The sequence below is a fragment of the Zootoca vivipara genome, chromosome 9 (genome assembly GCF_963506605.1).
Source record: "Zootoca vivipara chromosome 9, rZooViv1.1, whole genome shotgun sequence".
Classification (NCBI taxonomy): Eukaryota; Metazoa; Chordata; class Lepidosauria; order Squamata; family Lacertidae; genus Zootoca; species Zootoca vivipara.
The window spans coordinates 15,581,949-15,608,443 of NC_083284.1; the positions used below are offsets into that span (position 1 = coordinate 15,581,949).

The following is a 26,495-nucleotide window of genomic DNA, read 5'->3' on the forward strand; positions in this document are numbered from 1 at the left end:
GGCTCCCTTGGCCTATAGAGCAAGATGAGCGCACAACCAGAGTCGTCCGCGACTGGACCTAACAGTCAGGGGTACCTTTACCTTTACCTTACTCATTTTGATGAGTGGGAAGCCCTGAACTTCCACCCAAATGGCCAGAGCTTGCAGCTCCACTGTTTTAGGGAGCAGCAGTTTGCACTCATTCACTGGTCTTCAACTGGTGGGTCAGGGCCAGCTACTGGGTCATACATAGCCTGATCCAAGGTGGGTCTCAACAGGAGCACTACCACCACATATGGTTTAAGATTAAGAAATGGGTCCCCAAACGCATGTATGTGTAAAAGGTGGGGCCTGTGTCTGAAAAGGCTGAAACCAAAACACATTCACTGCATCTGATATTATTTGTTTGTTTATTTTCAGGGTTCCTACAGAAACAAAATGCTGTACAAGTGTAACATGACAGTCTGCCCTTGTTCCCTAAGGCCCACACTCTTCAGTAAGAATATCAGCACACAGCAGAGATGAAAGTAGATTGAGGGTGAGTTGGAAGTGATAAAGCTGTAAGCCATTCAGGCTCCAACTCAGCTCATGAGGTTCTGCCCCCTAACCTAAACTCAGATTGGGGCAAAGAGGCTACATAACAGAAAGGAAATATTTATCATTTTTATTTTTTTAAAAAAATCATTAACCATAATACTGTGTATCTGTAACTGATTGCACTTCAAGGAACACGATCCTTTTCATAAAGTGTATAATAAGAAGTTATTTTTCAACTATTTGGTTACAATTCATATGCAAATCTTTCCCATTCATAGGATGCCCTAAATAAAAGCATTTCTAAATTAAATTTGAGATATGCTGATTCCTTGACTAGCTCCTATTTGGGGCAGGGGGGAGAGAAAGAAGATATTTCACAAACTACATGCAATGAAATAATAGCTTGAATTCTGATTTAAATGAAAGTGGGTATGGGATAGGAAGCCGGGGGGGGGGGGGTGCGTAACCTGCAGTGATGAAAACAAGGAGCATCCTTTCTCCCAGCTCCCTGTCCCACTTAATCTCTACACACATTCACCCTGTCTCCCCAAGCTGCTTTTCTTTTCTTTTTTTTAATAAAGCAAACCTTGTTGAGATCCTAGTATATGCTGCTTTGCATATCTGATACACTTAATGGGTTTTCACATGACACACTAGCACCACGTTCAATAAACGCATGAAGTCCTCCACCCCGATGTCAATGTTTTGTGCAGTGTCTGAAAAGGAAGTTGCCTGTGTCTGTGTGCAACAATATGCACGACAGCCTCTCCTTTCCAAACACCATGCCAAGTGTATGGACACCAAACTTAAACACTTCATATCCTATTGGTTTCTGTTGGAGAATTAAACACATGATGAACTCTCTCCGACTGAAATTTACAGAGCTTACAAGTGGTCAGTCTTGATTGGATCATGCATGCTGGTTGCAAATAACTGTTGAGGCATTTGCCTGATTGCATTTGGAAGTGCCACTAAATGAGTATAGCAATCTTGAAAGAGAATATTTTTGTGCACTACAAATGCAGACGTTTGCCAATGTTTTTCTCCATTATATGTTCTAAGAAAGAAATAAGGCTGTCAACAGAAGAGAATAGTCGTTCCTTTAGCTCTGCTACTTGGAGCAGAGCTGGATCATAAATCTGTTTTCCAAGCTGCTGCTTTTTAAGAGAACTTTTTCATGAAACACAGCTTCATGTATGAAATCGTAAGGAAAGTTATGGTCATGCAAGCAAGTGCAACATGGTTCTGCCACAAGCCCCATGCAGTTGGTTTGATCCCTTGGCTGTTGAGATACTGTTCTCCAGTGCATCTACAAAGAAATGCAAGTAGAGGCTTTGAGAATTAATCCTAGAATTGCAACGTATTATAAGTGTTCCCCTCCCCTCCAGAAGTAGCCAGCGACTGCAGCTTAGCACAGAAAGAACATGTAGCCCTTTCCCAATGGTAGAAGTCCCAATTTCAGTCCTGGGCATCTACTATAGTGGAGCAGGAAAAGATTCCCTATCTTAAACTGAAGAGCCACTGCCATCAGTGTAGACAGCACTGAGCTAGATGGACCACTGGTCTGATTCATTATAAAACAAGGATAGCTAAGCTTTTTGGCCTAAGGGTGCACCCATCCTTAGCCAACACTCTGGGGACCACATGGCAGCAGTAGGTTTGGCTAAGAATGAAGGTAGACACCACACAGAACACAACCTCCATCCTCATCTGGTCAGCTGAAGAGGAGGGATACTGACCCCTCTGCACTCCACAGATGATCAGTCTGATGACCAAGGAATGGGCAATTTGCCTTCCCATCAGGGTACTGGGTTTGGCAGATTTAAAAACTTCTCCACCTAACCCCAGTGCTGTATATAATTTTAACTTCTTCTTTTGACATTACTGCAAAATTAGTGGGATCATTTGGGGGAAGGGATGTGCTTGGGCAGTGGCGGTGAGACTACATCAGCCACCCCCACCCACCCCCGGTATAAATCAACTTCCTATGTTCCATCGGGCCATCCAGAATGACCAAGATTAAATTCTGCAAAATGCACAGCACAGAAAAGAAAAGCTTACAGACTGTGCGTGGATTTTCCATATGCATACAAGTGGGCAGTAAGCATGATCCTAGTTTCATGGTTATGAATTAATTTGCAATTAAGACAGCTGTTTTTTTGTATGTACTTAATGGAATAAGTTATATATATATAGTGAAATGTCCCCCTGACCTGATTTGGCTCAGGGGTTTCTAGAATTCCTCATTTAAAGGGATTAGGCTAAAACCATTCATAGTGCCACTGCTATAATAAAGAGTGTGGTGTCAAAACAGTAACATAGCAATTTCTTTCTAATGCCTTTCTTCCTCTGGGAGGCATCCAAAACAATGATCATTTTTGGAGGGGACAGGGAAGCAAATGAAACCCAAGGCTCACCTAGATCCATTCACATTGCATTAAACTATGGTTCAGTATGTCTGAACGCAGTCGTCGTATTAATGTGAACAGTACTCTCGGGCTTTGTAGGTGCCTCCCGCTAATTGGGTTAGATCTAGTTGGAATGAAAAAATATTTTACTTACATCTGTAATTTGCTAAGCTCTGTACAGCTAGAATTGCTCCAATTTTCATTCATGCTTATATTGCAGAAATTGAGACCAGCAAGTTCATTAACCTGCAGTGCCTTTGAAAGTAAGAAGAAAAAAATGATATAAAGGCATAGTAACAGCTAGAGAGTTGTTGCAGTGTAGTTTCATGTAAAAAATGTTGTAGTGTGCAGACTGTTCTTTTCTAGCTAGTATAGGATAGAAAATGAGCTGTGAGTTTGTTTTGCTGATTTAGTCCTCACTTCAGCTATGACATTTGTTGGGTGATATCAGACAAGCCATTACCATTCAACATTCCCTCTTCCGTTTGCAATATGGGAGTAATATCTTTTCTTAATTAAAGATTTTCTTGATTTACAAAAGTATGTGCAATGTCTCTCGTAACATTTTTACAGATCAGTTTCATTTGTTGCGACATTGGGAAGAAAAGGGAAAAAGAGGTAGATGGGGAAAGATGGGTGGGGATGGGGTCAGGTGACGATGTTTCTATTTTATTTAATGTATGTGGGGTTTTTTTTTGTCAGTGTCGCTTGTTGTGGTTCCCTGCTGTTTGCTTATGTTCCTTTGGTGGTGAGGGATGTTGGAGTTGGCCTAGGGTATGATTGCTCATTTGTTATTGGCTATGGTGGTCTTTGTTTCATGTGTGAGTGGGGGTGGGTGGGTGTTTTGGGTCAGGTTAAATATGGGAGTAATGTTGTTGTAAGGAACACAAAGGTTGTATGTGAAATGCTCTGAGCATTTGGGGAAAGTGCCATATACAGTATATTTGCATGTTTATTATTATTTACAGCCACATAATGGTAGGGTTTTATTTGAAATTGGTGGCTCCCAGACTGTAGACTTTTTTGTGGTGGTGAGTATAAAGGAAGCTATTCTTCAGCCCCAATTACTACAGCTGGGACTTCTCAATCAGTAGATCATGGGGCTCTTAATCTCGGGGTCGTGGGTTCAAGCCCCACATTGGGCAAAAGATTCTTGCATTGCAATGGGTTGGAATATAGATGACCCTTGTGGTCCCTTCCAACTCTTTCGATTCTATGATTCTAAATGACTTTGTAGTCAAATGCTCCAGCAGTCCATGAAGTGCTTCAGCCCAGGTCGACTTTAGGGGCAGCTGTTAACCTAGGCATTGCGGACAGCTTCAGGATTACGTTGAAAGTGATGTGTCCTTTTGCTTTCACTGGATCTTACAACACAATTCTATGCATGTTTACTCAGGAGTATGACCTACATTCAGTGGGCAGACTCTCTAGCAAGTATGTTTACGACTGTAACCTTAGATATGCCTGTAATTATGGGGCAGAATTTCCAAGGGCTTAAGATGATTAGTTTGTCTTTCACCAAGGCTCTGTTGTAGTTACTTTTGGGGGGGGGGGAGTGATTATTTGCATGAAGCACTTACTACCATCCCATATCGAGGTATACTGAAGTACTGGAGCCAGGCAAGCCAGGGCTGTATACTGGTGAGATTTACCAACAACCCAGAGAAAATCTGCAGACAAAACCATAATTAAAAATTTAATCCAATGATGCTTTGTAGTCAACTATCTGGATTTACATAATAAAGAATTAATGAGCCATTTTATAAGGAGTGAGATGCAACATAACCAGACAGTGGAAAGACCTTGTGCAATTGGTACAAAACTGTTTGGGAATCAGCCCTCCTTGAAAGATTTAACAAATAAAGTATGGTTGACACATGGACAGGTCAAGAAAGTTGGCTTTACTCCAGTGTGGTTTAATTCCATAACATATGCCAGTATTCCAGAAAACGAACAATCTCACCCCCCCATCAGCATTTGGCTGAATCTGACTGTTCTAAATTTAAACATAAAGTATTAGCTTCACTTTGGAAACCCCTCCCACGTCCATCAATTTACCAACACTTTATATTGTTTCATAGGTAACATAAGAGGAAAAATGACCATTACTCATACTTAATCTAAGCTCAACCACAAGGGCTCCTGATTAGGTGTTTAGTTATGTGATGTTGAATGTTATCTGTTAACTCTGATCTATCCTGTTTCCCCGTTGTTTTTGTTTAAACCAATTCAGGAACCAAGAACTTACACGTTGACCACTAATAATGAACCCTATGTTGTAGATCAGGCATCCCCAAACTTCGGCCCTCCAGATGTTTTGGACTACAATTCCCATCTTCCCCGACCACTGGTCCTGTTAGCTAGGGATCATGGGAGTTGTAGGCCAAAACATCTGGAGGGCCGCAGTTTGGGGATGCCTGTTGTAGATCATACTGCAAATTTATTATGCTAGTTTTGTGATAGACAAATGACATGAGAAAACCTGGTCTATTTATTAGTATTGTTCACTATTCCTATGGTCCTTGTTTATAAAACTCAATAAAAAGTGATTCCGGCAATAAAATTTTAGTTATTAAAAAAAGGGGGCACCCACCTGATTCAGTTTCCTAGCTGCTGCAATGCCAGCAACTTCCTATCAACCATTTAAGGATACTCACAATCATAAAAACAAAGGTGATGGTCATGAGTAGATTTGCTACAGCCACGACACTCTGTCCTGTGGCAATTGCTAGCCCCATAGAAGTCGCTGTGTAAGATACCATCATCAGAGTAAACATCATGATAAAGAAGGCCTCTGCTGTTGGCTTTAGACCTTAGAGATTGAAAAGAAAAGGCATGTTGTTGATGAAAAAGATACAGTCAAACATTGTACCATGTTACTAGTTTATTAGGCATCATAAACTTTGCATACACTTTATTTTCATGAAGTTGCATCCTTATATTTAATAACGTCTGCATGGGCGAAATGCTTTCTACTCCTTGTGCAGCTTTACAACGAATAATATGAGGTTGCTTATATTTTTCTAGTTTTAGGTGGAAAGCTGAAAGAGCGTGACTTGCCAATGGCCCATTCAGACATTACTTGGCCTTCGGGATAGGCCTGGGCGATATATCGCCCTGGACCGATATAAGGGGTGGACTGCGATGACAGCTTCACTCAGCAGTATATTGCGGGTGAAACAGCTGCCTCCAGAATCCCTCTGCAAACAGCACCTAGCGCACCAAGGAAGCAACAATCTGCAGCCAGGCACTGGAGGCAGAGTGGCTGCGGTTTCACCAGCAATAAACCTGCTGGCTGAAACCACCATCCCACTCTGCCCTTGTACATCTCAGGTTTGCAGAAATATGGAAAAAGTAGGGGAGTGGGAGAAACAAAAGGGATTAAATTCAAGACAAAGCTCCAAAACACTTCAATGAGGGCGAAGCATGGCAGCGGTCATGAAATGATGCCTACCTGATTTGGGTGCCAGAGAGTGCTATTTTTCTAGAAAAAGAGGAACCGGAACTCACCATGAACTCCTCCCTTGTTCTCTTATAATGGCAATAGCGCCCACCTGAGAGGTGCGAGTTCTGGCAAGTTCCAGCTGAAAAAAAAGCCCTGGTGACGGAGGGATGGAATATCCTAGTGTGTAGGGTTGATGGGCTGGAAAGCTGAACAGGAGCATTCGCACACGGCAAAATTTTGTTGCAGGACCCACATGGCAAGCTCTGTTGTATAGCTTCAAAGACAACAGACTTACCTAACATGAAATAAACAACGCTTGTGAAGATAATGCTTGGTAAAGACCTCATGGGTATTAAATCAGCAATTAGGTTTGCGAAGAAATATGCAGAAATTCTGTAGTATCCACTGATGTACTCATGTCTACAAATATAAACAGTACAATATTACCAGGTAAAGTTGTGAAGTACTCAAATAATTTCACACAATAAACAACCGAGATACATTGTATGGAGTTTGGCGAAACTTTGAGGTTGCCATTACAAGAATAAAACCAATAAAAAAATTACATCTGTTTAGTCTTATTTATCAGTCTTTCAAGAAAACATGCTAGGAATTAAATAGTTTTTTTAAAAAAATATCTGCCAGAAAAATATACATTGGGGTCATGCAGACCAGAGATGTAAAACAGTTACTTCCTCTTCTCAGGGAAGGCTAGAAATTGTAGTTTGGGTTAGACTATAAGACTGCCTCCTTCCCTTTAGAACTTCTTGGGTGTTAAGATCAGCATAGGGTAGAACTCCTGGTAGTTCACCACCCTCAGGCTTGGTTTTTTTTTGGGGGGAGTGGCCTGGAAGAAGGTGTGACCCTATGCTGTAATAATAATAATTTTATTATTTGTACCCCACCCATCTGGCTGGGTTGCCCCAGCCATTCTATGCAACTTCCAACAGATATAAAAACATAATAAAACACCAAACATTTAAATAAAACTCCCTATACTATAAAATTACCTCTCCACAGAGGTGTATCTGAGACCTTCATTATGTAGTTTCTGTCTCATTCTTTTCCTGGGCTTAAATATTAGGACCCACCCTATTCCTGTGACTCTTAATATGTTTTGAACTCGTTTTAATATTGCGTTTTAAAATTGCAACCTGCCCTGGGACCTTATGGTGAAGGGCGGGTAAGAAAGATCATTCTTGAAATAAATAAATAAACAAATAAATAAGGTAAATATAATGATGATAATAATAATAATAATAATAATAATAATAATAATAATAATAATAACAACAACAATACAGTGTTGCCTGTTCAGCAGTGTTCTACTTACATAAATATCTTCTTCTCCACAACAAAAAGTTCAATAGCGGAAATGCTGCTGAAACACTGGTTGGTGGTCATAAAGAACATAGCACCAATTCTATTGGGGGGAGGGAATAAGGATTGTCGAAAAAATATTTGATATTTGCAAAAAGGACCCTCTTTCCTCCCCAAAACCCACTTCTTTAGCAAGCTCATCCTTGGACGATCCCATGTTCTCATCACCACTGCCTCGCCAGAACCTCCATTTCTGGTAGAAAACAGGCCTTTACAGCTGCCAATTTATGTTAAAGATACTAGTCCATTGGGAGGTGAGTCAAGGCAGAATGGGAAGGGCAAGTACTTAATCTTGCAGGAATGGCAGCAAAGCTGGGAGGGGAGGGAGTCAGAAATTTAAAGGAGGAGCTGCCATCGCCTGGTTTTACAAGACAGAACAGTAAGATACTGACTGGTTAGCAGTCCTATCCAGTTTAAGAATACAGTAAAAGAGATGTATAAAGGCCAAGCAGAAAATAGTCTTTATTTTACAGTAGGCTTCCTCAAACTTGGCCCTCCAGATGTTTTGAGACTACAATTCCCTTCATCCCTGACCACTGGTCCTACTAGCTAGGGATCATGGGAGTTGTAGACCAAAAACATCTGGAGGGCGGCTGAGTTTGAGGAAGCCTGTTTTACAGGCTGTCTTTTTAAAGTGACAGAGCTAAATTGCAAACTTCAAAATGGGAAGCACCAATGTTTCTTAATGCTTCCAGTTCCAGGAAGCCACAGGAGGGGAGAGTGTGCTCTTGGGCTCAGATCCTGCTTGCTGGTTTCCCACAGGCAACTGTGAGAACAGGATGCTGGTATGAGGCATCTTTACAAACTATATGAAGAAGGTAAGGTAAAGGTAAAGGGACCCCTGACAGTTAAGTCCAATCAAAGGCGACTCTGGGGGTTGCGGCGCTCATCTCACTTTACAGGCCAAGGGAGCTGGCGTTTGTTTGCAGACAGCTTTCAGGTCATGTGGCATGGAAACACCGTTTACCTTCCCACCGAAGCGGTACCTATTTATCTACTTGCACTGCATGCTTTCGAACTGCTAGGTTGGCAGGAGCAGGGACTGAGCAACGGGAGCTCACCCCGTCGTGGGGATTCGAACCACCAACCCGATCGGCAAGCCCTAGGCTCTGTGGTTTAGACCACAGCGCCACCCTTCTGAAGAAGGTAGATTCCCCAAATTATGATTGGCTTAGTGTAGATTAAAAACTCCACAGGTAAGCAAATTGTCTCTCCGTAAAGTTTAAAATGATTACAGGCAACCAAAGATTATAGGAACTGTATAGTAGTGGAAGGAAGTCAACTGTTTTCTTTTTGGTATTTTTTTTCCTTTTTTTCTAATTTTTATTTTCGTAATTTTTGTATTTTTCTTTTTACTATTCATTTTTTCTGCATATGCTAGTTAAGGTAATATGTATTATTTGTACAATATACTGCTTTTTGTATGTATGTAACTTATATATAGCAAATAAAAATTATTGGGGGAATCAAAAACTGCAGCCACTTTCTCATCACACGGCCCCCGGATTGCTCACCTGTTCTGCAAACCAATATTATCGTTCGTTACCCCATAGAATATGGCACCTACGACTGATGCCAGGAAAACGGTAACACAGACCTGAAATATAAACATAATATAGAGCAGTGTTATATTGCATACAATCGAGTGCAAAAATCACTAGCTGTCAACTACAAAATTGAAGACAAATGCAAATCGAATTTCTTCTGAAAGCTGGAGTTGTCATTAGCAATGAAACACCCTCCAGCAGCTAAAAACCATCACATGCACCATATTAGTTATCATGGTTTCATATAGAACTTTGGAATTTAGCAGGTTAAACCGGCTGCAGCCTGAGAAACTGCATACCAGACACGTGCCTTTTTCCTTTTAAGGAGGCATTTGAAATCGGCTCAAGCTGTTTATATTGTTTAGGCAGTGGAAGACAGGAGTGCCTGGTGTGCTATGGTCCATGGGGTCACGAAGAGTCGGACACGACCAAACAACAACATTTTGCAACTGACTTTTATTTTTTGGATTATGGCTGTTTTACTGAGGTCTCATCTCCTGCTGCTATTTATTTTGTGGGTGCACGGTTGTATTTTTTTTATTTTTTATTTACACAGTGCAATAGAATTCTATTCAAATCTACTCGGAAGTAAGTTCCTGGAATGTAAAGGGGCTTCCTCCCGAGCCTGGGACATAGAATTGCAGCCCAAGCATTTTTTTATTACTCGGGTTTCTTAGCATGATCTACATTTGAAATAATAATATTTTTGATATCATTAATAAAATAATATTAATGATAAAGTAAGTCTCATAACTGGCAGTGGCCTGTGATGATGTATGCAGCAAACTTTGAAGAAGGGTGTGGATTCAAGGCAGCCCAAATAGGTTCAGAATAGGGTTTCCCAAACGAGTCTCCAGCCATTTTTTTTTTGGACTACAATTCCCTTCACCCTTGAGCACTGGCCCTGCTAGCTAGGGATGACTCAAAATGTATTGGGCTGGTACTGCCAGAATGGTTAAGAGACCGCATATCAAGAATTAAGTATGAATGATTAAAACTGCGGCCAATGTGATGGTATCAGGCAGTTTGGCAAGAACAGCCCTCAAACGCAACAGAGGGCCCTCCATACATGGTACCGTGATGCTAAGAACCTGCCGAAAGGACCAAATGTCAGGGATAATCCAAGCACTAAGCCAATTGTAGTAGAAAACAAGGATCATAGCAAGGCCCAATTGAGAAGATTAAAAAAAGAGGGCTAAACGAACTGTAGGGCATTTGGAGACCGCCTTTCAAATCCATTCCTAATGAGGTTAGGGAGATCAAAACGATTGGAGGGGCTGGGGAGTCAGGACCGTTAACCCTGGAAGATTAAAAAGCTCTAAAAGGGCATTATTCTTGTCACAAGGTCAAGCTTTTACAAAGCAATTAAGGGAGATCTCCATAATATCAACATACACATGGAATCAAAGGCCGTAATTCTAGGATTCTGAGGAGATTTTCGGCTTGTGGACAACAAAAGTATGAGGCGGAATCAAATGGATCTAATTAGATGTTTTATAGAGCCCCAACGTCTAAGGGCCGAATAGGTTTGCTGAACATCTAAAGGTGGGAGAAACTTAAACCTTCTCATGGCCTTCCTCTTCTCCCCTGCGCTCCCCTCACCAAGATAACCTTCCCCTTTCAGGACACCCAGATGCATATTTGTTGGGGCTCAGAATAAATGCAGCTGGGGGAAATACAGGCCTAAAGCTGATTTGGGATAAGCAACATTCCCTTGTTCACCACTTCAAATCATATCCCGCCTCTGCCACTTTTTTGACCAGGAGGAGCGTGGAACCTTTTAATTTTCTTCTTTTTTATGCATACCTTTATATAAACAATGAAGGGAAAAGGGAAATGGCCGTAAAGCATGTCAATTTCATAGTACCAGTTTAAAAGGCCTATGGGGTTAAAACCAAGTGGGGAACTTCCTTTTCAGCCTGAGGGACGCTCTCTCTTCTGAGCACCCTTCCAGGGTGGAGGGATGGGCGAGAGCTGCAGTCAGCTGAGTCAACTGCAGGTGCAGAGATCACATGCTCTTTGCTTCTCGGTGGTGGCACCCACCCTGTGGAATGCCCCCCCCCACTAGAGGTCAAAGAGAACAACAATGACCAGACCTTTAGAAGGCATCTCAAGGCAGCCCTGTTTAGGGAAGCTTTTAATGTTTGATGGATTTCTGTATTTTAGTGTTTTGTTGGAAACCGCCCAGAGTGGCTGGGGGAACCCGGCCAGATGGGCGGGGTATAAATAATAAATTACCGGTATTATTATTATTATTATTATTATTATTATTATTATTATTATTATTATTATTATTATTATTATTCCAGCCCCAACTTAGCCTGGCCAGGCACAGCTGTGAACATTTCCTCAGGCGTTCTCCACCTAGGTTCAGCTGGAACTCTCTCCCACATTCCCTCAGACATTCCCCACCTGTGTTTAGCTGTCATTCTCTCCAAGCTGCTATGTGCATGCAGCCAAACTCTTCTTCCCTCCTAACAGTAGTGGTGGGGAGAGGGGCGTTTGGGCTCCTTGCTTGCTTTGATCAATTCTTCCACCGGTCCCATATTCATTCCACCGAGTCCCTGCTGCTGCTCTCTGCAAGGTCTCTCCCCCCCCCCCCCGGCACTCTTCATCCTCCCTGTCACTTTCCCCCGACCAAGCCTCTTCCAGGTGATCCTCGCCCTCAGAGCCAGTCTCCTCTTCCCTTAAGGCAGGGGTAGGCAACCTAAGGCCCGTGGGCCGGATGCGGCCCAATCGCCTTCTCAATCCGGCCAGCGGAGGGTCCGGGAATCAGTGTGTTTTTACATGAGTAGAATATGTCCATTTATTTAAAATGCATCTCTGGGTTATTTGTGGGCCTGCCTGGTGTTTTTACATGAGTAGAATGTGTGCTTTTATTTAAAATGCATCTCTGGGTTATTTGTGGGGTATAGGAATGCGTTCATTATTTCTTCTCAAAATATAGTCCAGCCCACCACATGGTCTGAGGGACGGTGGACCGGCCCACGGCTGAAAAAGGCTGCTGACCCCTGCCTTAAGGCATCCTCCTATCTCCTGCTTTAGCCAACGCCCTCTTTCCCTGCCCTCTGTGTAGGGGCCAACCATGAGACACAGTACAGTATGTATTTTTGGCCTAATATGTAGGTCTCCTCAGCGAAATGGGTGCTGCTTCCTAATATGGAGCTGGAGACCAGGATAGCCACTATTAATTAATTAATTAATTAATTAATTATTCTGAAGTCTATGAACAGAAAACCCTGTGGCAAGGGGGAAGGAGACAGAAAACAAGAAACTTAAAAGAGAGACTTCTGGTTATTCAAAACAAGTAAAACAAGATAGGGCCTTCTCTGTGTTGCCCCCCCCCCAGACTTTGGCATGCTCTTCCCACAGAGGTATGGATGACACCTACACAGGGCTTTTTTCCCACTGGAACTCAGTTCTGGCACCTCTCAGGTAGGCCCCATTGCCATTACAAGAGAACAAGGGAGGAGTTCATGCTGAGTTCTGCCGCCTCTTTTTCTAGAAAAATAGCACTGTGCCTACACTACAGTTGTTCCAGTGGCAACTCAAAACATACCCGTTTCCCTAGGAATTTTAGTTTTAGTGGCTTGTGTGAATGTCATGGAACCTCTTGTTTTTGCTGCTGGTTTTTACTGGTTTAGATGCTGCTTATTTTAACCGCTTCATTTTATTGGTTCTGTTTTTAATTCCCTTGCCGTATTTAATGGTTGCATCTTTTACGGAGAGAGGGAAACAAATCTCATAAATAAAGAAATGGTTTAGGTGAGCATCATCCAATATAGTCGGGCAACTACCATCCCCAAAACAAAATGTGGGTGGTCATCATGACACCTGGTGAAATATTCCAGCATCTATGGGAAAACACTGGTGCATTCTAGTATCCATTTGTTATTTCTGCCATTTTCTCCACCTGGAAGCCCCCAATAGCCCAAGCTTCTTTCTTGTGCAATCAACATGCGCACAGCAGTAACTCACCAGCTGCACAAGTCGGTGCAAGTATTGTATCACTGGGGTGTAGATTAATGAAGAAAGCACTTTAAATGACTAGTATTACCTGTGCTATGGAGGCTTGCGGGTTGCCTAGCAGATTTTTGAACGTGCGTTTAGAGACCCACTTGAGCTGGTGAAAGAAGGGAGTGGAGTAGGTGATTTGTCGGAAAGAGGTCTGCCTCTGGATCACCGAAGTCAGCCTCTCTAATTCTGCTTTGGTTTCTTGGTAGAAAGTGGAACTGGAATACTTCTCTGCCAATTTCTCTGCCAGTGACTTATCATGACTGATGTGTTCGTCAATGTTATCTTTGGAGAGATGGGGAAATACATTTAACATGGTCTTCTGGATCTATAGGAGTTGAGCTAGAGCACAAAATACAAAACATAAAAGCCTGGTATTGTACTTTATACGACATAAGCTTTTGTGGACTAGGGTTCATACCATCCAAAGAGGCTCTTCGCTTTCAGTTTTGTCCGCTGTTTGAATGAAATGGACACAGGAAGAACCTCAATTGCCCACCTAGTCGAACATCCTGTTCTCAGCAGATACCCGTGGGAAACCCACAAGTAGGACTCAAGCACAAGGACCCTCTTCCCTCCTGCAGTTTCCAGCAACTGGCATTCAGAAGCATTACTGTCTCTGACCGTGGAAGCAGAGCATGGCCATCATGCCTAGTAGCTGTTGATAAGTAGATCTTCCATGAATTTGTCTGCTAATGCAGCCTAAGACTGGAATAGCTTCTTCTTCATTTTGCAGCCATGTTGCATTGGTGGTCCAACTAAGACACCTAGATGCTTTTCACATGTACTTGATCTCTCAGGTGACATTCCAAAGTTAAGACATGGTGACAGAGAAGAAGACCCTGTCCCATGTTCAGCCTGGCCCAACGACCCTAAGGAATGACCAGAGTTGTATGATAGGAGGCAATCTTCCAGGTATCCTGGTCCTAGACCATTAGACTGCAATCCCAACCCTCTTTGTGCCAGGATGAAGTGGTTTTGGATTGACTGGAGGCCTTCAGTGTCTTCCAGCCACAGAGTAATGCCGGAGTCACTCTACAAGGGCAGTTTCCCATTCCAAGCATGTGAGTGGACAGAAGAACTATTAGCAGGTCCACACAAGCAGTAAAGTACCAAAATGAGGCAGGGAGGGGCTAAGCAGGCCCAGGATGTGCTAGCTCCACAGCCAACCCAACTGCCATCACTCGACAGCATCAGGTCCAATTGCTGCACCAACTCCAGGCTCGCACAGGGATTTATGCCTACTTATGCCCCTGCTAGCATGAGTGACGGGGGTCTGGATGCAATGGTGGCTCAGCAGCAGTTCACTGCTGCCTGGGCAGGATTTGAGCTTCCTTGTCAGGCTGGTTTGAAACCAGCCCTTTGTTGCTCTGATCCAACAGTTACTTATAGAATCATAGGACTGTAGAGCTGGAAGGGGCCACGAGGGTGTAGTCCAACCCCGTGTGATGCAGGAATCTTTTGCCCACAACCCTGAGATTCAGGGTCTTATGCTTTGTCGACTTGTGGGTGCTGAGACTTCACCATGTATCAGTACCAGTGGGAGGTAGGCGTGAATGCTGACTGAATGCCATCATCTGCACAACACATGGGTATGATCTTTGTATAGATTGTTGTGCTGGCACCAGCACTATGCAAACCAATGGTCTCTGAATGGTATCGTACAGGAGCGATTTCTCTATGGCAAAGCTAATCAGTGCAGAATGCATCTCTTCATATAGCACACCACGCAGTGACTCTAAGAAAGAAACTGTGTTTTGCATACCTATTTCAATTTCACCGGTCTTGTTTGAAGCCACAGCTGTCGAGTCTCCATTAATGACATCCAGAAAGAAGTCAGCAGGGTTGTTGTACGGTTCGCACTCGTAACCTACAAAGAAATAAAATGCTTGCAGGTCTTTCAATGAGCAGGTGGTGAAAATGTATTGCAAAGTACTTGGGATTGTGTATTCAAAATATTCAGATCTGTCCCCCACCCCACCCCAAAAGGTCTCCAGGTTATCAAACAGCCTGCAGCCACCCATGCTCTGGTAACTTCAAGACTGGGCTATTGTGATAAATATATCAACCCACTCCCCTGTGGCAAAGCCAAATTGAGCTGACTTTAACAAAACAACAATGGGGAGATATGCTCACATATAGCAGCCCCCACTATGTTCAGTAGAGAGTCTTCTGAAACCTTACCACTGGATTTGAAAAATTCTAGGGCGTTCTGAGCTGGTCCATGATATAGCATCCTTCCTGCTGCCAGTAAGGTCAATTTATCAAACAGTCGGAATATGGAGTAGCGAGGTTGGTGGATGGAAAAGATTATTGTTTTCCCTTGCTTGGCCATCCTGAACAGAGTAGGCAGTAAGAAAGGTGTCAACCGGCTTAAGGTTTTGTAAAACATAGTATTACTCATTCAAAATCTGCAAGCTAAAAAAACCCCTGCAATTCATCATAGATCGAAATTCTCAACATACAGCTGTGCAAAGTGAAGAGACCACCTCTCTCTGTGTTGCCCCACCTCTTCTCTATAGCCCAGTAGCTATGACTACTTCCATAATGGGCACTGAATATTGATGTTCGGTGTTCTAGCTGACAAGCTGATTTCACCCCCCCCCCCCAATTTGGCCCAACAGATACAGTAGCTTCTGCCTTTTTTCAGTTCTGCTCCATGTTCGAAACTCCCATTGTTCTAGGGCACATTTTGTGGCGGGGAATTTCATTAGCATGAGTGGTTTCTGAGCTCTGGGTGCAGAACTGCGCCTAAGAATTTAGATTAAACCTGCAAAATGGAAGGAAAGGAGGCCCTTTTCCTGCCTCCCCACTTCCAGCTACTCTCTGAAGGCTAGAGAAGAGACCCTCTTAAGAATATTAGGGGGGTGGACAGGGGAAGGACTAGACCAGGGGTCTGCAACCTGCGGCTCCGGAGCCTCATGTGGCTCTTTTACACCTTGGCTGCGGCTCCGGAGCGGATACGAGGGGAGGAGGCGTCCGAGCCATGCGCCGGCGCCCGCCACGCCCGCCAGACACTCGCGCGGTGCCCACCGCCACCGGAGCACACTGCTGCGGCGGCGCGCTGTGCTCCTGCGTTCCGCACGGCGCCTACCAGAGTCCACAACTCCGCTGTGCGCGTGCGCTGTGCAAAAAGGACGCAATGCCTCCCTGCATCAGCCCCTCCCCGCTGCATTGCTGCAGCCAATAGGCTCACGGGAGGCGGGGGCGGAGTTATTTATTTTTTTAAACGGGCGCGCTTCTTCCCGCCCAGCAGCAGAAAAGGCTTGCGGGCTCGGAGCGCGTGTTTGCTGCTGCTGCTCCTGCCTGCGGCCTGCCTGTGGCCTCCTGCCGGCCTAGTCAGGAGATTGAGGTAGATGTATTAATCAATGGGTTGATTCAATATGAGGAAATTTTATAAGTTCACTTGATGGGAGCAACACACATGAAACCATACAGGTGTCCTAATAAGGGAGTCAGAGTTTTGCCCATTCCCAGTACTGTATTCAAGGCAGCCCAAACTCATAAGGCAGTGGTTGCTGGTGCCCATTCCCAGTAATCAAGGCAGCCCAAACTCAAAGTTATTTTTATAATGACGAGGATGACATTGGGCCCTCATTATTAATTATTATTTACATCAGGCACTGATTATGATTTATGGTACACTGGGGCCCTGATTAATTTTCTATGGCATTTTGGGGCATTGATTATTGGGCATAGCAAATTTTGCTATGGGGCCCTCTGATTTCTAATTACGTCCCTGTTTTGCGGCTCCCAGTTTGTTTGTTTTCTTCGGAAACGGGTCCAAGTGGCTCTTTTTGTCTTAAAGGTTGCAGACCCCTGGACTAGACCATGTGAAAAACGGACATAATATTTTAGCTGCCGTTCCTTCATTTTCAGCTTTGTATTCTTGTTATTAAAAAAAGCGTGCCTAGACATTTCGTTGCGCTCATAACCTAGGTTTAAGGTGTCATTTAGCTCCTAGCTTTCATATCTCAGTTTCTAACACTGGCTTTGCTGTATGGCAAGCTAAACCTGGGAGTAGGCTGTCAGAAACGGCTTGGGAGTGGGGTTAAGGGTTTTTTTTAATATATTGTTAGGTTACTAGTACTTCTTGAAGTGTGCCTGCTTGTGCACTTCCATAATACCTGCTCAACTGCATACCTGTGAAGGAAGAGATTATGAATGCATTGCACACCTCCAGAAAAATGAGGCTTGTTAAAGGCTGGCTACAATCCCCCAATGTCCGGTGAGCCGCAGGACAAAAAGGAACCTAGTCCACAAGGCCTAATCCACTCTTTCAGCAGCATTTATTATCACCGTACTCTCCCCACAGGTCAATTCTGTGTCCAGGGCAGCTGTCTATCAGCTCCATCTGGTACGCAGGCTGAGATTCTACCTGCCTGCAGATTGTCTCGCCAGAGTGGTGCATGCTCTAGTTATCTCTCGCTTGGACTACTGCAATGCGCTCTACGTGGGGCTACCTTTGAAGGTGACCCGGAAACTACAACTAATCCAGAATGCGGCAGCTAGAGTGGTGACTGGGAGCGGCCGCCGAGACAACATAACACCGGTCTTGAAAGATCTACATTGGCTCCCAGTACGTTTCCGAGCACAGTTCAAAGTGTTGGTGCTGACCTTTAAAGCCCTAAACGGCCTCGGTCCAGTATACCTAAAGGAGCGTCTCCACCCCCATCGTTCTGCCCAGACACTGAAGTCCAGCTCCGAGGGCCTTCTGGCGGTTCCCTCATTGCAAGAAGCCAAGTTGCAGGGAACTAGGCAGAGGGCCTTCTCGGTGGTGGCGCCTGCCCTGTGGAATGCCCTCCCATCAGATGTCAAAAGGAAAACAGCTACCAGATTTTTAGAAGACATCTGAAGGCAGCCCTGTATAGGGAGGCTTTTAATGTTTAAGAAATTAGTGCATTTTAATGTTTCTGTTGGAAGCCGCCCAGAGTGGCTGGGGAAACCCAGCCAGATGGGCAGGGTATAAATAATAAATTATTATTATATTATAAATTATTATTGTCTTGTTATGAGGCTGCGAGTATTGTAAGTCCCATCAAAGAACTCTAACATTCCCCCCCAAAAAAATCAAGTGCTGTTACTGTATCCAAGATTGATTCTCTGAAAAACACTAAACCTATTTAACAAAGCCTCATTTATTTATTGTACAGTATATGACTCTTTCTCAAAGTACCTGGGGAAAGCACAGATGGGTTCCCCTAGCTCAACAAAAACCTGTGAGATGGGGCAGGCTCAGAGGGAGAGACTGACCCAAATTCACCCTGTAAGTCTAACCAGTTTGGGTCTTAATTATCTAGGGGGAATGTCGCCTTCCATACAAAACTTCCTGGCACTTAAGATCTTCCGATGATGCCCTGCTCAGGATTCCATCTCATGGGGAAGCTAGGTTGGCCCTCTTTTTTGCAATCGTACCTACCAATAGAAGTTCATACCACTTTTCTGCACAAAACAATTTGTCCCATCTGACCTTTTAAAGCTGACTACCACATCCTATGTTTTCTGGCTGTTTTGCTATATTGTTTTTACTTTTTTTGGACTGGTTTTAGAGAAGTAATTGGTTTACTGTTGTGTTTTAACATTTGGAAATCACTGCAATACATTGTATGTACGGTGGCACATAAATAATTTTAAGTAAATAAATTGTGGTGTCTGGTATATAGTGCAGTGAAGTGCAGAATTTAATAGTCAAGTAAAACTGATGGCTGGTTGAAAGACGAAAGCAAGGTTTATTACTTATGGCAAAAACAAAGCCACATGTCAGCTCAAGCTTACATGTGGCCAACATGGAACCAAGTTAACAATAACTGATTTGGAGAAGCAGGAAAGAAGTAAAGCATGAGAAGCAATCAATATATCAACAAGCAGTTCATTAAGAAGGAATCAGGAAGGGAATAATAGGTTGCCTTTCTCCACCCCTCCCACTGGTTCAGGTAACTTATTGCAAGCATTGTTGTTTCCTAGCATAAATAACATGGCTAAGTACGGTAGAACTTTGAACACAGGTGTTCTCTCCAGCCCAATTCCAACCCTATCCACTAAATCCCAGTGGCTCACACAAGAACCATACTTTGGGCATCACATTTCCTTGCATCGATGCTGAAGAAAGTGCTATTATTTTTATGCCATGCACAGCCAAAGACATGCAGTACCTTTCCTAGCAATTACCTTTTCATGAGTAGCAGGACAGCATTGGCTGTGCTGGCATCCAATCCAGTGGTTGGCTCATCTAAGAACAAGATTCCAGGATCGGTGATAAGCTCCATGCCAATATTGGTCCGTTTCCTCTCTCCCCCCGATATGCCACGAATGAACTGGGTTCCAACCTAATGCAAAACAAGAACTTGAACAATATTGTGTTCATCGATGATGCCATATAAATAATGTTTAAAATATTAAAGATTAAAATAATTTCATTTATAATGATAGAGAAGGGAAAAAAGAAAGTGAGTATGGAAAAAAAACATATACCATACATTAATATACAAATGTGTATATTCTTATTATCCTAATACACATATAATTGTCAATAACCTAATATATTCTGTGTAAACTCATTTCAAATATTGTTGTATTCAAAGATAGTCTGTGTCTATAAGCTATCCATATTTTGCAAATGTTGTCATGTTGTCAAGCCATTGATTAAGAGGAATCGTATGTCTCTATTCTTCCAATCCATCAGTATCAATCTCTTGGCCACCATTAGGGCACATAGAATCCATTTTCACTGTCCTGTTGTCAATTTCAATGCAACGGGTATATTGTTCAAAAGAACATTCACCTCTGAAAATCTATTTTTTTTCCGTAGTACCTTGTTGATATAGGTTTTTCTCCCAGAATTTAGTAAATGTTGGACGTACCGGTAGTTTCGGAGAAGCAATGATGATACTGTCTGACTGTTTTGAAAGTGCTTAAAAAAGAGCCTGCTGGATCAGGCCAATAGCCCATCTTATCCAGCACCCTGTTCACAGACACTGAACTGTTACCTTTGAATCTGCCACTTTCGTCAAGCCCAGCTCCTTGAGGATCTGGTTGATCCTATCCTCCTTTTCCTGCTCCCTGACAGTCTTCGGTAATCGGAGGGCAGCTGAGAACTGGAAGTTCTCCCTCACGGTCAAAGTCCCCATGACCACATCATCCTGGACAAATCCAAAGGAAACAGATAGACACGCAACACAAATCGGGAGCTCCAGTTCACATACCAAAGCCACAAATCACGCACGCAGCTCCAGGCAAACCTTCTCTATTCCATGCTCTGCAACATTTGCATAAAGCAAACTGGGCTATGCATTGCACTGGGCAATGCTGATTTAATACTGGATTTTGTAAAGGGTGAAACAAACAGAGTCAGAGACTTTCGGTGGCTTACCTGCACGACATACCCAGAGATGCATTTAAAATTGGCAGGTTGAGGGGCTCCATTGATTAGAACGTCTCCACTCAAGCCATGGGGATCTTTCCTTGCGGCTAAAATATCCAGTAGTCTAGAAGAAAAAGGCAGACCTACATCACCCACGACACCCACCCACCCAACTTTTTTTTGTTAAAGCACACTGGGACATAGCTGTCAAGTTTTCCCTTTTCTCGCGAGGAAGCCTATTCAGCATAAGGGAATTTCCCTTTTTAAAAAAAGGGAGAACTTGACAGCTATGCACTGGGAGTCAAACTGGATTTGATTGTGCACAATTTTAATGGAAATAACTCATCCCAACCCTTTCCAAAAGCAACTATGTGGACAAGAGGAAAGCTTCTCTCCAGTGCAAAAGTATAGCTGGGGAGGATTTTCATCAGGCCCAAGGTATGGAGGGAAAGGAGTAACGTCACCCCCCACAATGGTTCTGATCTGATTCTGCTTTTCCCAGGTGTGGCTGCTATTTAAGATTTTTATTTTAAAAAGCACAGACCACTAAATTCATGGAACTATAGACTTAGAAGGGACCATGAGAGTCATCTAGTCCAGCCCCCTGCAACGCAGGAATCTTTTGCCCAACATGGGGCTCGAACCCACAAACCTGAGATTAAGAGCCTCATGCTGTACTGATGGTGTTGGCTCCTGAAGCCTATCATTTTACGTACCTAGAAAAAAACTAATTTCTATTAATTTAACCAAAATGTCTTTTGAATTCCCAAGCCACATTACAACCTTTTCCCCTCGTTTGGGGAAATTGAAAGTTGAAAATTTCAACACACCCTATTACACCCTATCACACGATGGGATGATATCCCCTCTTCTCCCCTCCCCTCCAGTGCTGTTCTGGGCGGTCTCCCAGTCCTCCATAATAGATTGTGTGTGTGTGTGCGTATGTGTGCGTGTGCGTGCAGGAGGCGTACGGGGAAGAAAGGAATCCCCATGATTTTAGCCGGAGGCCTTCTGCCGGCTTCTGCTAGCAGAACAGGGTAGATGAATCCAGCCCTGTGTGTTGGACATAACTTGCAGTTTGTTCACACAGATGTCTTGACACAGGTTATAGACTGCTCTGCTCCTCTGTCTGGCTCTGTCAAGACCATAATAGTACATTCAGCATCGTTTAGCTCAGGGGTCCCCAAACTACGGCCCCCGGGCCGGATGCGGCCCAATCGGCCTTCCAATCCGGCCCGCGACGACCCCCGCCGCCCGCTGCCGCCGCCCGCTCTCGCAGCGCACAGCGCAGCGACGATCTAAAAAATCGGCAAAAAATCGCCGAAAATCCTTTGTGCGCATGCGTATGGGCCTCTCCCGACCCGGAAGAGGTCATTTCTGGTGCACTTCCGGGTCGGGGGAGGCCCATACGCATGCGCACAAAGGATTTTCGGCGATTTTTTTCCCGCCCGTGTGCGTGTGCGCATGCGCACGGGCGCGCACTCCCCCGCCCTCCGGCCCGCTGCGCGCGCACTCCCCTACCCTCCGGCCCGCCGCGCGGTAAGTCTGGGGACCCCTGGTTTAGCTAGTCCCACTGAGAAACATAACTGAGGACATGCTCACAACATTATACCAGAATTGCAGGAACAGGCTGATCCTCCAGCAAAATTATTTAAGACCAGACTATGAACCCTTCTGGGCTTCAATATATGAAGCCATGTTTTCTGCCTGGAGGGCTTTCTTTTAGTCAAGGGTATGAATTAGGGCCAAGTTAACATGTAGCCGCTTTTGCTCACTGCCACGAGACTTACGAAGACTTGCCACAGCCAGTTGGCCCCAGGATTGCGTTCAGTCCAGGCCGCATTATGCCACTGCAACACACAAAACCAGCACATTTCTTGTGAGTTGTTTCGCCTTCGGTACATTGCATCTATTAGTCAAACTTAAGCCGCAGATTGATTTGTGAAGCCTGGGTTTGAAAAGGTTGGAGGCCTTTAAAAATGCTGCCGTACAATATTCTCAACATGCCCCTGCGAGTGAACATTACAGCGGCAATGCTAGACAAGCTCCCCTTCAGGATGGCATACAGACATACATACATTATTATTATTATTATTATTATTATTATTATTATTATTATTATTATTTAATAAAATAAACTTTATTATATATCGCAACAATTACAATTGATCACAATAAAAACAAATTACAGCCATAAAAGTGTTACAGTTGTCCTATTTCCTTCCCTCGACAACCCCCTCCCTCCCTCCCTCCCTCCCCTTCCCTGCGACTTCTCAACCTGGTCTGAACTAATCCCTTTTTTCTGCTTTTTTTCTTTTTTAATCTACATACCTTACTTTAACATTTACAATAATTTCATATTATTCTTCATATCCATCAACTTCCCTAATTCGATCTTTTCTTACCCTATTACAGTTAACACTTTACATTTTCAAAATAGAACCTTTAAATGTTAGAGTTGAGATTTAAATTCTCTACTTTAATTTGCAGATAATCTGTAAATGCTTTCCAATTATTTTTTTGATTCATCCTCTTTTATTCCTTTAATTTTTTTTTCGTGTTTTATAGCCAAATTATAATAATTAAATAATTTCTCTTGCCATTCTTCTTTTGTCGGAACATTAGCGGCCTTCCAATTTTTTGCAATTAACACTATTGCGGCAGTTACAGCATAACTTACACAACATCTATCTTTGGGTTTATTACAGTTTATTACAGTTGTATTGCACCTTTACTTCAATGAGTGCAATGTGGTATAATTAAGTTCTCTCCCTCCAGCTGTGCCTCCGGTTTTTTCAAGGCTTCCTCTGCCCGCACTGAAGTAATCTTCAGGTTCCAGGGAGGGTCTCCTCGCAAGCCACAAGGACTCTTCCAGCACTCTTGCTGCCAATTCCAAGTCTGAATCGATTTATTTATTCCCAGCACTGCATGTGTATGTGGTCATGCGTGAGTCGATCACACGTTGCGGGAGGGATGCCTAGAGTTAATGCAGCACTGATCGCGGATCCACAGGGACGCCTGAAACTTACAAATCAACCCTATGGGTCCCTAGGGATAATAGCGACTGCTTTCGTAGCACATTATTTCACTTTATCTAAGGGCAAGCTACCAAATATTCCTTAGGGTGTGGCCCCCTGTTACCTTTCACACAGGGAGCAATGTAATTTGGTTAATTATAGTCATATTACTGCCTGTTCTCATGTAGCATTGAACTTCATAGTCAATTACGCACCGTTTGCAACCACAGGAAACCGCAGTCGTGTTTGCTTGATCAATTTCTCTTCCCGACATAGGTCAATAAGCGAACACGGGCAGATTTCCACAGCGGTGGCTGCCATTTTAGATCCAGCAATTCCCACAGAAAGTTCCCCATGCCATCTTAGGCAGAAGATCTGTTAGCTGCCAGAGGGCCACCTTTCCTCCACCTGTGCTTTTTAAGGCAAAAATTGTCCACTGAAAGGGCTTAGTGCAATGAACCCTGAAACCAGCCTTTTCAACCATTGCAGTCTCCTCTTCCTAACCTATATCACCCAAGTTCCCAGTGGATTTCGCAGGATCTGGTCTCTACCGACAGCTAAGACAGCAGGTAAGGAACTTGGTTGTGGCTGGTTTATCAGAATATTTGACACTCATCCTTCATAAACGCACTCAGTGGCCTTAGGCACTGCCCTTGATCTGTAATATGGAGATAATAATACTGGCCTACATAACAGGGCTGTTGTAAGGATTACTAAGATAATGTAGGAGAAACACAGGGGACACTCTCAAAGTATACACACACATACACATGGAAAGTGAGTGCACATTCTGGCTGAGAAATACATACCTGATGTCTCTCAAAATGTCTTTCTCAACTGTTTTTCGGCAACCTATGAAGCCAGACTTTGTCTTCACCCTGTACCAGATGTTGTGAAAACTGACTGTGCTGGGTTTCATCTGCTTCTTGCCTGGGATGCCGTTTGTAATGGTCTCGGACATGGCGATGCCAACTTGTGGGTTCTGAGCCATCTTTCCGGAGGAGCTTTATCCCTGTAAACGACAATATGAACACAGACAATATAAGCAACAAAATTTAGGTGGCTCCAAGCTGCCCCTCATTAACAGTTTTTTTAAAATTCTTTATTCAGGAGAATGTTTTTCTGCTTCTGTTGTTTTACTGGAAATAATGGATCCTAAACAGAAGCTATATTTTGCTGCATGGTAGCAGAATACAGAAAACATGAGTTTGACCAAACTGCGGGAGGCAGTGCAAGACAGGAGTGCCTGGCGTACTCTGGTCCATGGGGTCACAAAGAGTCGGACACGACTAAATGACTAAACAACAACAACAACAAAGCAGAATACAGCAGGATTCCTCAACCTTGACCCTCCTCAACCTCGGCCCTCCGGATGTTTTGAGACTACAATTCCCATCATGCCTGACCACTGGTCCCGCTAGCTAGGGATCATGGGAGTTGTAGGCCAAAAACACCTGGAGGGCCGAGGTTGAGGAAGCCTGGAATACAGTATTAGGCACCCCCACTCCTCTTTCTACTTTTTTAAGGAATAAATTTTTTGCTGCTATTCTATGTGGGTTCTTTGACTATATAAAGTTCAATAAGAGCTTTTGCTATTTATCTAAAATTAATAAAAGAAAATGATAACGGGATTATTTATTCACTTTTATCTATTTTTATCTGCAAATTTTAGAAAATAAAAGAAGGGGGAAATATTGGTTTTGCTTATACATATTCCTTGAATAGAGGAATATTTATGGGCAAAAACAGGGTTTAGATGCATATTCATTTTAATGACTGATATCCTATCAAACCAAGATATACAGAGAGATTTCCAACATTCCAAATATTTCTCAGATTTTTTTTAATATAATAGCTCTTGGTTGATTTTGAGGATTTCTATTGAATCATGTGTGCCATATACCTATCCATTTCACTGATTTAGTTCCTCTGTCTTTGGTATTTGTGTTAGTTTGTGTGTATGTGTGTGCTATCCTAGAGGTTTATCCCATCCATTCTGATTTGTTATAGCTTTTGTAACCAGAGAGTTTGTCATATTGATGCAGTGAGTGGTTATTTCTTCATGGGAATTCCAGCAAAGAAATAGAACAGTTTGCAGGGAGGTTATATGGCAGCAAGCATTAATCCCAATTTGTTTGCACAAAGCTCATGCGAGTTTTTGCAAATCAGTGCATATCCCACACTTCTTAGTGTATTTCCCCATCACTCTCCTCCTTGCAAAAAGGTTGTTTTTAAAACATGGATTTGTTGCATCAGGGCACTTAAATCCATTTTTGTTGCACAAGCATAGATTTCCAGTATGAACGCAATCGAATCCCACAAAATAGTGATAATCAGTCCCATTAAGCTCATTGAGAGAAGTTAGTCATCAATCCTATCCTGCTGCTTTCATTGACTAATGTTTGCTGGATAGTGCCAATACTGAGAAAATAGGCTGTACCCTAGTATTATTCATTTATTGTAGTGAAGGCACTGAAGTGCTTTATGTAAGATATGAAATATAGACACTGCCTGCAAGTTTGCTGCTTAAAGGAGACTGAAATTAGGGCGAATGAAATAAGGGAGTAAGGAAATGGGAATGGCGGATCAGTGAGAAAATGCCCAGTTATTTCAACACACTCTATGAAGGGCTACTCACGAAGATGCCAAGCAAAACACAGCTATCCAACCAAAACAAATTTTCGAAATTTGCACTTGTCCAAATTTTGCTACCCAGCGCTCCAACCAAACATTTTTTAGGGGGAAATGAGTATTATGAGGAGAAAGGGTGCATAAAAATGATGAAATGTGTACATTAGTGAAAACTGC

General features: G+C 43.2%; 1 protein-coding gene across 1 annotated transcript; it reads right to left on the reverse strand.

The window, feature by feature from the left end:
* Positions 1-1,161: 1,161 nt before the first annotated feature.
* LOC118083605 (broad substrate specificity ATP-binding cassette transporter ABCG2-like) lies at positions 1,162-24,678 on the reverse strand. The gene is made up of 15 exons (XM_060278439.1): positions 24,497-24,678; positions 22,461-22,520; positions 20,680-20,794; positions 20,297-20,449; positions 19,479-19,636; positions 15,495-15,646; positions 15,076-15,180; positions 13,354-13,595; positions 9,264-9,346; positions 7,703-7,792; positions 6,665-6,789; positions 5,582-5,736; positions 4,505-4,594; positions 3,079-3,179; positions 1,162-1,825 (listed from the first exon to the last, which is right to left on the reverse strand). The coding sequence occupies exons 1-15, from the start codon at positions 24,676-24,678 to the stop codon at positions 1,678-1,680; spliced, it is 1,959 nt and encodes a 652-aa protein (XP_060134422.1). The 3' UTR covers positions 1,162-1,677.
* Between the last annotated feature and the right edge of the window lie 1,817 nt (positions 24,679-26,495).